At 39.0% G+C, this 13945-nt stretch overlaps 1 protein-coding gene across 1 annotated transcript; it reads left to right on the forward strand.

Moving 5' to 3' along the window:
- The first annotated feature begins 2315 nt into the window (after positions 1 to 2315).
- On the forward strand, positions 2316 to 4358 carry LOC141846128 (protein RGF1 INDUCIBLE TRANSCRIPTION FACTOR 1-like). The gene is made up of 4 exons (XM_074734120.1): positions 2316 to 2525; positions 3372 to 3446; positions 3619 to 3759; positions 3843 to 4358. Exons 1-4 carry the CDS (start codon positions 2316 to 2318, stop codon positions 4113 to 4115), a joined length of 699 nt encoding a protein of 232 aa, XP_074590221.1. The 3' UTR covers positions 4116 to 4358.
- The last annotated feature ends 9587 nt before the right edge of the window (positions 4359 to 13945 follow it).

Here is a 13945-nt window from a genome sequence, read left to right on the forward strand (position 1 = left end):
GACTAGGATTTCTCATTATATCTACTTTCTATTCAATTCATACTTCTATCTCATTGTAAAATTTCAGAAATCCAAGTTGTCTAGATCCATCAATGAGTTTCGATCAAAACCCATTGATGGACCTAAAGAACTTCGATCGGACTCATTCCAACTCCTATAGGTTTAAGGTGAATCTGAGCCAAAATAAACTCTCATTTACTATTTTAAAGCCCTCCTAATAATGCTCAAAATGATTTGAACTTTTAAAATATTGTGGTGTTGGTTTTCGAAAATTAGCACCACAATATTGGTTCTGATCATACACTGTGGTGCTGGTTTTTAAATATCATAGTGGTCTTATTTTCTGAAGACTATAGTGATGCTGGTCTTTAGAAATCAATATCACAGTCTGTGTTAGTTGACATGCGATCGTAACTTCGTCTACAATATCTTAATCTATTAATAAATTTTGATTAAAATTTATTGATGGATCAAAATTCATGGATGAACGTTCAAAAAATATGCAACATGAGATTCGAATTCTAGAAAACAATTTTATCTCTTACCACCGTATCCGGTCCAAGAAGCGATTTTGTGTTTCCGTGAGGGAAGCAAATGTTCACGGTCGCAATCAATTGAATCTAATCATCGATGTTGACCACCAGCTTCACATGCACTGGGCCCTATTTCCACTTTACCACCTCGACTTTTGCAGGGTTTGGCAGGTCCTCCATTTCGGAATCATGTCGGCTAACACTCCGCCACAAATAACCAACGATCAACAAATTTCCATCTAATTCCAACATCACAATTTCAAAACTTTCAGGATGTTTTCCGAAACAGTGTCATCGTCGTCGACTAGAGTTGTCAAACGGATCAATTTATGACGGATTAGGCTGACCTATTGGAAATTTATCATATGACGGGACAAGACGAATCGACCCATTAACTTGACATATTAAAAAATCTCTAATCCAACCCAACACAAGACGGATTACAAATTAGACAAAGCAACTTATGGATTTGTCAAAAATAAAAAAATATTTACAATATTAAAAATTTTAAATTTGGATTACAATTTAAATTGATTAAGTTGAATTGTTTAAACTTAAATTGTAATTTTGACGGATTAAACTCACTAATTCATTAAATTTTTTATTTTAATTTTAAAATTTAAAATAAATAATAAACTTTCTCAATTCGTTGATCAACCTAAGCCGATCGTGGATCAACCCACATGGAGCGCGAGCCTAACAGGTCAACCCATCTAAACTCATCTTAAAATAGATTAATAAAATTTCAACCCAACTCTACCTAAATTGTTTGACAGGGCGGTTAATCGAACATATCTAACTCAAATTCACAATTATATTGCCGACCGACTCACTTTTTCTCTTAGCTCCTCTATTTTGCAATAATACTAAACATTTCCGGTTAGAAGCATTTGGCGACGCTAAAAGGACTATTTTGCAGTAATTAGTTTAGCACTCGATTAAATAATTATTGGTAATTGGATTCAAAATGAAGAGGTATATAATTCGATAAAAATATAAAAAAGGAAAGAGAAAAAAGATTCCTGACTTCCCGCCGCTACAGCCACCAAATCCACTATTCCATGTTTTTCTCTATAAATATTTTATCAGAATAAAATTTAATTGTGGGACTATTTTTTTCCACTTTTTTATTAAATATATAAATATTTTATTTCCTCTTATTTAGCTTGAAAATGATCTTTGAATCTACAAGGCCTAACTTTTTTTAAAATATAAATGTAATTTAATCAAAATTATTATATAAAAAGTATTATATTAAAATACTCTACTCTTTTTTATTAAGTTAATCAAAATGACTCATTTTATATGTTACAACTGGGAGCTTGCTCCACTCTAAACCTCAACTTTTTTTATCAATAATGTTAAATAATTTTAATAATAATATTTCATTTTTTAATAATTTTAGTTAAAATTTAAATTAATTATTTTAGTATTTAGTTATGATCGTAATTGCTATTTATTATAATTATTATTATAATTTTTTATTTTTTGCCCATATATGTAATATTTATCGCTTGTACTTAAAAATAAATAAAAAAGGAAAAAAATAAATATTTATTTTTTCTTTCTCTCTCTTGTCCCGTGTTAGTCTCCTTGCTGCGTCTCTCTGCTTGCTCTGCCTCCTATAAATACAGCAAGAGCTTCATTGCTCCCTCCAGCCTCACTCCATCGGAGGACCTCAAGCGATCGCCAGATCCACACTCGCCCTCGTTTCGATCATCCGCTTTACCGGTGATTCCATCTCTCCTCTGTCAACCAAGGAAGCTCGCCGATTTCGATAAGATGTGGAGAAGAGGCGAGAACGGATCGACGACGGCGCCGGCGGCGGCAATGCCGGGATGGCTGGGAAGGTTGATGGAGGAGAGTTTTTTCGTCGGATGCGACGCCCACGGAAGCCGCAAGAAGAGCGAGAAGAACATCTTCTGCCTCGATTGCTGCACCAGCATCTGCCCCCACTGCGCCCCGGCTCACCCTTCCCACCCTCTCCTCCAGGTACCTAACCCTAACCCCCTCTCGATTTTCCATTTCTTCTAGGTTTTCTCGTCATTTGTGATTTCATTAATTAGCGGCAGTGGATTTGCGAAATTTGCTCATGTTCCTAATTCGGAAGCAGGATCTCCAGTGGGCTTTTGTCCCTTTCTCAAGGATTTTGTTCTGGTTGCGTTGCTATTCCCCTTCACCTTTTCTTTCTATTTCAATCAATCCTCGTCCAGATTCATCCGATTTCTGGTTTTTACCCTAACCCGATACAGTTTTTTCTCCCCATTTTTACCATGTCTTTTCACTCCTTTTCCTACTGTGATATAATCTTGGCTATTTTTGTTCTAGTTTTACAACTCGTTCTCAGTTTTGTTTCACCTTGATTGCTTTAATTTTCCTCACGGCTGCCATGGGTCTAATTACTGCAATGAAATTTTGGACTCATCTCATTCAGTTTACTGTTTCCCTTCCTCGATAATGCCTTTTTTTTTCTCCTCCATCCCTCAATTAGAACACTAGGTTTACTGTTTTGCCCTCGAATTGCAGAGTGACTTTTCCCCTGTACCAGCAGTGGTGTCAGCTGAGTGGCCTCCTCAGCCTGATACCACATGCCCCATTATAATTCTCGGTCAATGATTCAGATTGACGACAGATTCGGATTGATCCATACCTAAAAAATTTAATTATGGACTGATTAATTCTCTCCGACCAGTATTTTTGAAATTGCACCAATCCTAGAATCAAGGAAGAATAATTCAGATTAAATGGAGTTTTTGCCCATTATCAGAAAAAGCAAACCAATTATATATCCTCTCTTTTATTCTCCAACTCACTGAGATTTTTTTTTTAATAAATCAGGTGAGACGATATGTGTATAACGACGTTGCTCGCCTGGAGGATCTGGAGAGGCTCATAGATTGCTCCTACGTTCAGGTAATTAATCACTGAATTACCTATGAAGAGTTAGATCTGAAAGATTTTTGTCAAAAGTTGGAAATTTAATCAAAGAAGAGTTTAACCTTGTCGAATGAGAAATTATCCGAAGTTGTGCTAATCGAGATTGCAACTAACTTTCAATTACCATGGCTTTCATTTGTGGCTGCAGCCCTACACTATCAACAGTGCCAAAGTGATTTTCCTCAAGCCAAGGCCTCAATCGAGGCCTTTCAAGGGCTCCGGGAACCTTTGCTCAACGTGTGACAGAATTCTCCAAGAGCCATTCCACTTCTGTTCCCTTTCATGCAAGGTGCTTAATTGATCCAATCAAATCAATTTAGTTAAATCAATATCTTGTTTAACGATATATACTTATGCATGGGATCGGAGCAGGTGGATCATATCTTGTTTAAAGGGGAGGACCTATCCAGCATACTGTTCAGGTTCAATGAGTTAGATTTCGCCTTCTCTCGCTTTGAGAACCTTCGCATGGACGGAGCAGAACTCGCCGAGGAGGAGGAGGAGGACGACGACAACGCAGGCAATTTCATCGGCTGCTCGAGCACCACCGGCGAGAAGAGGAAGAAGGGCGGGTTCTTCCCACAAATAGTCCTGTCCTTGAGCAGCAGGAGGAAGGGGGCGCCTCAGAGGTCTCCCCTCTCCTGATCCCCCATTAACTCTGCTACTGCCTCACTGTTGCTGCATACTCTGTGGAGATTATATGTATAATTACGCACGTAGTTCCTCCTGGCTGACTGTGGAATTATTAATGTGGGCAAACTTGTGGTGCTTTGAGCCACTGAGCACATCCATCATTCAATAGGTGGGCAGGCACAGTGGCCTTGCTGCTTATTCTAAGCCCACAGTGCTTGCCAATTTTGGTTGTGTAATGGACTCTCTAATGCATAATGCATACTTATTTTATCTTATAATATCGTATACATACTTATAATGCATGATATAATAAACTAGGAGTTTTGATATTCTTCGCGATCAGTGCTGCGCAACTCCGTGAGCGACACAGTCGATCCATCACCATTGCCGCCGCCCTTTCTGTGCCATCTGACCACCGGCCGAGCCGCCGGTCACTCCGGTGCACGATCAATTTGATCGGAACGCGACCGGCAGTGGCACGTGTGCGTTTCTGATCAAATCGCGATCGGATTCCGATCAAATCGTGGTCTGATTCCGACCAAATCACGGTCGGAGACCGGCCGAGGAAGGACCGCCATGCGACGCCGGTCCTTCCTCGGCCGATCTCCGACCGCAATTTGGCCAGAATCCGACCGTGATTTGGCCGGAAACGCGGTCGGCAGTGGCGCGCGCCGTTTCCGACCAAATCGCGGTCGGATTCTGATCAAATCGCGGTCGGAGACCGACCGAGGAAGAATCGACGTCGCACGACAGTCCTTCCTCGGCCGGTCTCCGATCGCGATTTAGTCGAAATCCAACAGCGATTTGATCGGAAATCGACGCGCGCCACTGCCGGCCGTGTTTCCAACCAAATTGCGCCGGATTCCAGTCACAATCCGGTCGGAATACGACGCCGGCCGATGCACCGACGAGTGGCGCGTCGATCATGCCCAGGCCGACGGCCAGCGTTGGTCGGACGGCGTGGCGAGGGCGGCCGACAGTAACGGGAGTCGGGACAGAACATTGTGCATTCCTATATTTGGACGGTCAAATTTGTTGCATGATCGTGTGATGGATAGTGGATCGAGTGACGCTCACGGAGACGCATGAGGGAGTCGTGCAAATATCAAAATCGAATAAACTAGTACATGAGATAAAAAGGAAGTGTTGATAGAGATCTGCATGGAGGGCTCCAACGAATTTCTATTCTTTTGATGCCCTGACAGGTTACAAATCCTTTCGCCTGCCCTTCCAAATTCCATTGGCTTCCTTTCTGCAAATTCACATGAATTCACATGGCGCGGAGAGCCAGACGCAAATCTTGACTACTTACTCCAGCCATCAATGTGTCTACGGAGGCCAATCCACCTTCTCTCCCATAATTTAGTACCTTTTCTCAAAACACCCTTTGAACTTTTAAAATTATTTTGGAGTGAAAAAATATGAAAAAGCTAAAATAATTATTGGAAATATGAAGAAGGACTTTAGTCCCACATTGGTAGTTGAAGGGCAACTTGGTTGGTTTATATTGTATCACAAGCATTGATGTTGTGAACAAATGCAAGGGGAGAGGCTCTCTCTCATGCGTGGGTGCGCAGGGGGTGCAAATCCATGGCCCGGATTGCATTGCCCGCAAGGTAACTTGTGTGCGAGCGCGCGTCGAATGTCGAACCGGTCAGGGCATAATTTGCCCAAGCAGATGAACCAACATTTTGTCATTCCTTTCAATTTTTGTAATGTTGACTGCAATAAAACGGACAAGATCGAGTTATTACCTGGCGTTGAAACGGCCAGAGTTAATTAGACGTTTCGAATCAAGCCATCAATTCCACCATTAATCTCCAATTAATTGAAGATATGGTATGGTGCGAGGTTATAAAAGAGGCAGCGAGGCAGCGATGGGAGGAAAAATAGAGTATTCTCGATCCCTCGCTTCCTCTCTCCTCTGTTTTCCCCTGTGATAGCCTACTGGTGTAATCAGTTCGCTGGCAACGATCTGTGCTTGATCGTTTTCCGGTTTTGTCGTTGTATCCTGGGAAACATACGTCCGTCTTTACTTCTAAGCACTGTCAGAGGGGACAAATCTGTTTTAAGGAAACTGCATTGAACGCAGGCCTCGACCATTCGGCAACTCGGCTCGGCCATTCAGCAGCTTGGTCATTCGGCCATTCGGCCATTCAGGAGCTCGGCCATTCGGCCATTCGGTCATTCGGCAACTCGGTCATTCGGCCATTCAGCAACTCGGCTCGGCACTCGGCAGTTTGGCCACTCGGCGGTTTGGCCACTCAGCTCGGCACTAGGCGTTCTGCCATTCGGCTCGGCCACTCTGCTCGGCACTCGGTGGTTCGGCCACTTGGCTCGGCCACTCGGCTCAGCACTAGGCAGTTCTGTCATTCGACTCGGCCACTCTGCTCGGCACTCAGCTTGACCACTCTGCTCGGCCATCCTGCTCGGCATTCGGCAGTTGACCACTCAGCTATTCAGCTCTCTCCAGTAAAGCATACTGTTAACAATAATTAACTAACCGAGGAAGAACGGCGGCGACGAGAACTCCGGAAGCATGCGACGCGACGGCACGGCGGCCTTGCAAACTGCCGTGTCGGTCGGTGGAGCGCAGCGCACGGCGACGCCGAAACCGGTCCGCATACTTACTATATTTATTCTCTGCGACCTTGTTATTATATTTAATTAATTGAGTGGGGAGTAGACATTTTATTTAACGTATTCAAATAAAAATATTAATGAATTATTTCACTAATAAGCTATATATCTGTATTTGTATTTGAGTTGTATCTTTTTTATAATAATTTTAAAATATTATATTGTTTATTTTAACTGTTAGTGTGACTATGTGGAAACCCAACCGAGTTTTTTTTAATAACCCAACTTTCCATTCTTACAATCTGATTGTCTCTAGAAGTGGTCTTTATTGTTCCTGTAAGACTGTTTGAATGCTAATTCGGTACTCCGCTTGTGAAGGCAAGACAAACTCGTAAATTTTTTCGCTCATGGGTATTGATTAATCTAGGAGGCAATCGGGTGCGGCCCCATAGAAGTTTCTCATTGGTCTCTGAGCAATTGACCTCCGTAATCCTCGTTATTCTTGTAAGACTGTTCCAACACTAATTCAGTACTCCGCTTGTGAAGGCAAGATAAACTCGTAAATTTTTTTCGCTCATGAGTACTATGACCTATGGTCGCCCAATCTAAGTTTTTCTTCTAAATTCAATGTCGACGTATATTCCAATAGAGGATCGAACTATGACACTATCAAGATCCCCGTTATGCCTTAACCCGATTGCTACCGTGTTATAAGGACACTGTAGAAACGTAGGAAGGCAAATAGAGAGAGATAAATAATTACTTTTTTATTGATAATAATTGTAGGCTAATAATTTTATTTATACATATTGTTAAAGATAATATATACAAACTATTACGATAAATCTGATACACATCTAAACGATGAAAAATATGATTGTTATTACAATCCAGACACATTAAGTAATTATCAATTGAAATCAATTTCAAATTATTATTCTAGATTACTATATTTATCATTGTTACTGAGATGTCGAACATTAAATTTGATTGTTAATTTATTGAAATATTTTTTTCTAACTATACGATCAATTAAATCTTCTAGAACAATGACAATAAAAAAAGGAGTAGTAGAAGATTGTTCTCGTAGCATAATTGAGTTGATTACGACGAAATAGAGTTGTTAAAGTGGGTAAGGATCGAATCTCGATGAAGTTGAGATAATATCCTCTTCCATTGTAACCAACTACAACTTCTTGATTTATCTTCTTCTATCGTAGTCAATTGCAGCTTCTTGATTTAATTCCTCATTAATGATTGTGAAGTTGACTATGTGAAGTCGTTGGAGTGACAGATTCTATTTTTTACTGAATAATAGTAGAAGATTACAATTTTGCTATTGTTGAATTTTTAAAAGAGGGCAACAAATTTGATGTTTGATAAAAGAAAAACAAGTTACAGGTGCAATTCTGATGGTTGGAATTCACTGGAGCAGAGGATGAAAGGATGAAATCTAATTGCTGCTACGAGGAGGGATTGAAGAGCTTGCTAATATTGATGAAGGAGCAAATTTCGACGATGCTTCTTCAACTTAGATGTAGCAAATGGCGGAGCCAACCCGAGTGATTTATCTGGGCTGATTCGAATTTTTGAACTGCCGATGGTATACCCGAGTTAGCTCTTAAAATTTTTTTCTCCCCTTCCTAAATCTAAGGGTTTTTTCTCCTCGTCGCCCACCCCCGGGCTACAACCCGGGTATAGATAAAGGTGGCTCCGCCCTTGGATGTAGCATTTGAATAGCTTCACAATTGATTTGAAGGAAGACGAACGATGCCAAAGGAGATGAAGATCTTAGGAAGAAGGGAAGAGTGACGATGTGGAGGATTTGAGAAACTCGATTAAGCAGGTGAAAGGAATAGTAGCAAAAAAGAATTAAAATAGAACTAGAAAAAAAAGGGAGAGAAGAGCATAGGACAAATTTAGTCCATGAAAGAAACAAAGGAGAGGAAAGAAAAACGAAGAAGAGAGAATAGAGATTTTTTTTTTTTGGATCGAAGAGGATAAAGATCGATTTTAATGTCTCCTCGAAGTAGAATAATTTGGATCTTGAGCCATTGTTAGTTTGCAGGCCTGACTTAAGGCATAGATCATTAATGTCTATATTTAAGATTTGATAAGTGACTTTTTGACAGAATAAATTAGAGTTATTTAGTATTGTTTTGATCATTTTTTATTATAAATTAGATTTCCAATCAGATTAATATTTTTATTTTATTTCTTATTAATTTTATAATTAACAAGTATTAATTTGTGGTATTTAATTTTGTAGAAAATTAGAATAAAGATAATAATTTTTGAAGAATTGCAATTAAGTCCAATTACAAAGAATTGAAATTGGATCAAGAAAATCAATTCAAAAAGCCCACGAAAAGATCCAATTTGAAAAAAAAAAAAAAAAACTCAGTTTGGTTTAGGTTTGGTTCGAATCTGGTTCAGTTCGGGTTCAAGTCTGGTTCAAATCGGCACGGTTCACTAAGGATTAAAAGCGCATCTGGTTCATCGCGTGAAGGGGGGCTCGACGGACGCGACTCTTCTCCTTCACGCATTCCTTTCTTCGTTCTTCTTCTCGATCTTCACATAGCAGCAACGGCAAAGCCAAGGTCGATGAGCGCCGACGACTCGCAAGAGATCTTGCCAACATGGTTTCGAACGAGAGGCCTTCTTCATCCCCGTCGATCGCGGAATAGTCGTTGAGAGTGGCCAACTTCGGCGATTGATGGCCGGTGGCATTCCACACAGTAGGGATGCCAGGCGTGAGTGGTTGCTCCGGCAAGCTCTTTATCCCTTCGCGTCCATCGGAGCTTCGAGCAGAGGTCGACTTCGTCGACGTGGTTTCGAACATGGGGAAGATTTTGTTCGGAACTCCGATCATCCCTCATCCACCGATGAAGCAAGGTAAGGATTTCCATTTCTTTGTTCTGACTTTCTATTCGTGGACGGCAGGGGTAGGGCAGAGGAAGGAGCTCCGGATTTCAGATTCTCCAATCAAATCTCGTCGGAGTCGTCCAACTCCGACGAGGTTCTTCGTCCTGTTGGTGCAAATCAATTGAGTTTCTGTGTGCTCTGTTCTGAGTCGATCCGGAAAAAATCCTAATTTCTAACCCTAGTTTGATTTTGTTTGTTTTTTGGTTCTGATAGAATGATTTCAATCAAAACCCTCATGTTCTTGTTTGTGTAATTCATAATGAGGTTGAATGATTGTTGAGTTGAATTGATAATCAAATGCGTTTCATGTTATAGATTGTTGATAGGACTGGAATTATTGGTGATTTGGTTCGGTTGTTTGATTCTACAATTTTTGTGATTCATATAAATGGTGTTGTATGAACATGTTATCGAATTAAGAGGGATTAGAATGATCATATGTGTTTGTTGATTTGTTATGATGAAGTGTTCTTGTTGTTGAAATCTTGAGAATAAATTGAACCATGGGATATTTTGTTGAATATATAGACATGGAAATGGATTATGGAAGTTAAGTTGTATGGTTGCAATTGTAGTGATGGATCTTGATAAGTTGTTTAATGTTGTTGTTGAATGAAACATAGTGTGATGTTTAGCTTGTAATTTGATGGTTGCAATGGATAATGATATGAACTTGTTCTTGATGTAGTTTTGTTATTGGATTGAAAGTGATAGTAACCAAGCATGTTGGTTGTGGAATGTGTTTGTAGAAGAATCACATGATGTGTCGTTTGATGTATAGAAAAGGGAAATGATATGTGGATTGTTGGTTGATGTATTGGAAATGGAATTTATTTTGTTGTTTAGAAAGTAAATGGAACATCTTGTATTGTGTACTTAGAAATGAATAAGTTCATGTTAAGATTGTATAAATAAATGAATGTTGTGGTTGTTAAAATTTGTGGATAATGAATATGTTCTTGCTTGATTTAAACAATTATTGTTATATGATGTTGTGTTTATTCATGTTTGGATAATTTAGGTTTAGTTGTATATGGTCAGTGGAATAGATTGTAAATTTGTGAAATTTGTTGTACTTGAATGTAATTGTGTTAATTATGGATGATATTGTAAAATGGGTTTTGTTTGAATAAATTTGTGATTAGGATGTATGATAAATCTTAAGTTGTGAATTATGTATAATTAATATTCATTTGTAAAGTGTAAGATTTAATTGTTAATAAATAAATTTTATGAATATTTAGGAGTGAATAAGGTCAACGATAAACCCCCTATGGCATGTTGTCTAGGATGACTTCTTGTCATTGATTACATAAGAGAGATGATCTAGACCTCTATTATACTGCTTGAATGACAATTGAGATTTTGATTAATTATAAATTTTAATTTTGAAAAGTGTGAGTGACAAATAAAATATCAAAATAAATAAATAAAAATAATCTAACAAAACACACCTTATCGGGCCCCAATTTTATTAGGGATCATTATTTTTAGTATTTAATATTTATTTTTATTTAATTTTTTAAAATAAAACATTCAATTTGGGATCATAATTTTTTAACATTTTAAATTTATTTTTATTTAATTTTTAATAAAACATTCAATTTTAATATTAAATTATTTTTATTTCATTTGTGGTAGATTTTTTATAATTAGTATTTTTAATTATATGCTATTTAACTCTTTCCTTTTCAATATCTCTCAAAAATTTTATTTGTTGATGATCTTGTAACTTTTCCTTCTCTCATCAACGCTCTGCACCTTTTTGTAGGACCGATGTGTGTGATAGAAGGGGAGTTGAATATTAAACTTCATATGCATTCCAAAATCGTTCAATTTAAAACTTGTGCAACAGAAAGTAAAGAAAAAGACAGTTCTTTTTTACTTATTTCGCAACCTCGTAGCTACTACTACTCCAAGGCCTGCAGTCACATTGACTATTTTCATTGGGCAATCACTATTACCCTTCTTCTCAAAAGAGAGGAAAGTGCATTTCTTTACAAATAGGGTTTGGTAACAACCTTACCAACCCTTAGAATATTAAAGCACAAATATAAACAAGTACATAAATCAACACAACTAACTAAGCGTTATCAAAGTTAGACTTGTTTGAGCTTGTAGTGGCGTTGCGGTGTTGTTGCATTGTTGAAGTTTACACGCAACATTTCGGAGCTTGGGAAGCATGGACAACTTTGGAATTGAGTATTTAAATCTATGTTGGAGGTTCTGGTTGATAGCCTCTTTTATAGATGACTTCGGGCATTTGGATCCACTTTCAGGTGCCTCCATCGAAGTCTATTTGATCCGACCTTATCGATGAGTTAGCCACCTCGGGGCGCGTCGAACCCTTTTGGGTGCTTGGACTATTGACATGTCGACCACTAGACAAAACTTTATCCGACTACGATTTATCCATCTCCAAGCGCTTGGATCTGCTTCTGGGCACTTGGAACCAATCTGAGAGATTGAAATCCTCAATTCCGGCCTATTTTCAAATTCCATTCCCTACATCACAATGTATAGCACAAGCAAGTAATTATAAGTATTATTGATAGTTTTTCCAATTGATGGGTCTCAACTTTTAGTTTCCCGTGAAATATTAAGTTAGATGACGCCCATTGCTCTCTTTTCAAAAGTGTGTCCTCATTACTCCATGTGGGAGAGTTTACTTGGTGTCAAACTTTGGTCCACCTGATATGTTTGGACTTTTACTTAGCTTTGATATTTGACCCTTGAGACTTTCCGCTAGACCTCCAATCTTTGACCCTTCTAATCTTTTTACCTAGTTGTCCTCGACCCTTAGGGTTTCTCGCCTAGTGTCCTCAACCCCAGGGCTTCCTGTCCGATGGTCTCGATCTGCTAAGACTTCCTGCCCACTCTCTCTGATCAGGACTTTTTTGCCTAACGTCCAGTTAGAATTTGCGTTACCTAGCCTCCTGTTAGTACCGATGGAATCAAAATATCTCCACAATGGTATCATATTGTCCACTTTGGGCCTAAGCCCTTATGGCTTTGCTCTTGGGCTCTCCCCAAAAGGCCTCATACCAATGGAGATACTTTCCATCCTTTTAACCCCATGATCTTTTCCATGTACTTTAGATGTGAGACTATGTTTGCACCCTTGCAACTCAACAATCCCTCCCTCAAACAAAGGATCACAGGCCCCCCTCAACGTCGTTTTTGATGTCTGAATCCTCGACCCACCGGGACTTTTTGCCTCTCGGTCCACCCGACCTACTAGGACTTTCCCACCTAGCCGCAGTTAGACTTTTTGCCCCTCAGTCCACCCGACCTACTAGGACTTCCCACCTAGTCGCAACTAGGACTTTTTGCCCCTCGGTCCACCCGACCTACTAGGACTTCTCACCTGGTGTCTGGTCCTCTTGATTCAGACATGGGAGCACCCACTTCCTTTGTTTAAGATTCAAACCACATGGTTAGATCTGGATCATGGCTCATCCGGCGGTTAGTCTGGTGAAGAACGGTCTCGCTCTAATACCACTTATTAGTACCGATAGAATCAAAATATCTCCACAATGATATGATATTGTCCACTTTGGGCCTAAGCCCTCATGACTTTGTTCTTGGGCTCTCTCCAAAAGGTCTCATACCAATGGAGATACTTTCCATCCTTTTAACCCCATGGTCTTTTCCATGTACTTTAGATATGGGACTATGTTTGCACCCTTGCAACCCAACACCTCCAACTAGAACTTTTCTAGTTGTGCTACCTACACACTTGGTTAATCTTGTTAGATCACAAACACTCTTAACTTTGAGCGTTTATCATTATCAAAATATTAATTCGATTATATGATACTTTCTACACTAACACCTTTTCCTTCCTCATTAGTGATTCTGTATTAAATGCATTGATTATGCTATTTCTTTACTTTAAGTAGGTATGAACAATTTGAAATATATGAAGATAATTTTATTTTTTTATATGATGTAAAAAAATTAAAATTAATTGATGATGATTTTTAAAAAAAATATTTAAATTTTGAAAAGTTTTAACAAAATTTTTTTCTATTATTTGATATTGATGTTTGAATTTACTTTTATAATTAAGAAATAATAAATTTAAAATTAAAATTAATACTTGAGATATTGAATCTTATAAAAAATTTAAATTCTTTTTCCAATGCATGAATAACTTATGGAATACTATTGATAGTGGCTCCGCCTTACGACAGACTTGGATGTCTAGCCCCGCGCTAGCAACTCTGCCTCACGATAGGCTTGAGACCCACAACCCTCCTAGCCCCTCGCTAGTGGCTCCGCCTTACGATAGGGTTGGATGTTTAGCTCCACGCTAGCGACTTGGCCTCACGATA

The sequence above is a fragment of the Curcuma longa genome, chromosome 15 (genome assembly GCF_044706935.1).
Source record: "Curcuma longa cultivar G26 ecotype Majalengka, Jawa Barat chromosome 15, ITB_CL_G26_1.1, whole genome shotgun sequence".
Taxonomy (NCBI): Eukaryota; Viridiplantae; Streptophyta; class Magnoliopsida; order Zingiberales; family Zingiberaceae; genus Curcuma; species Curcuma longa.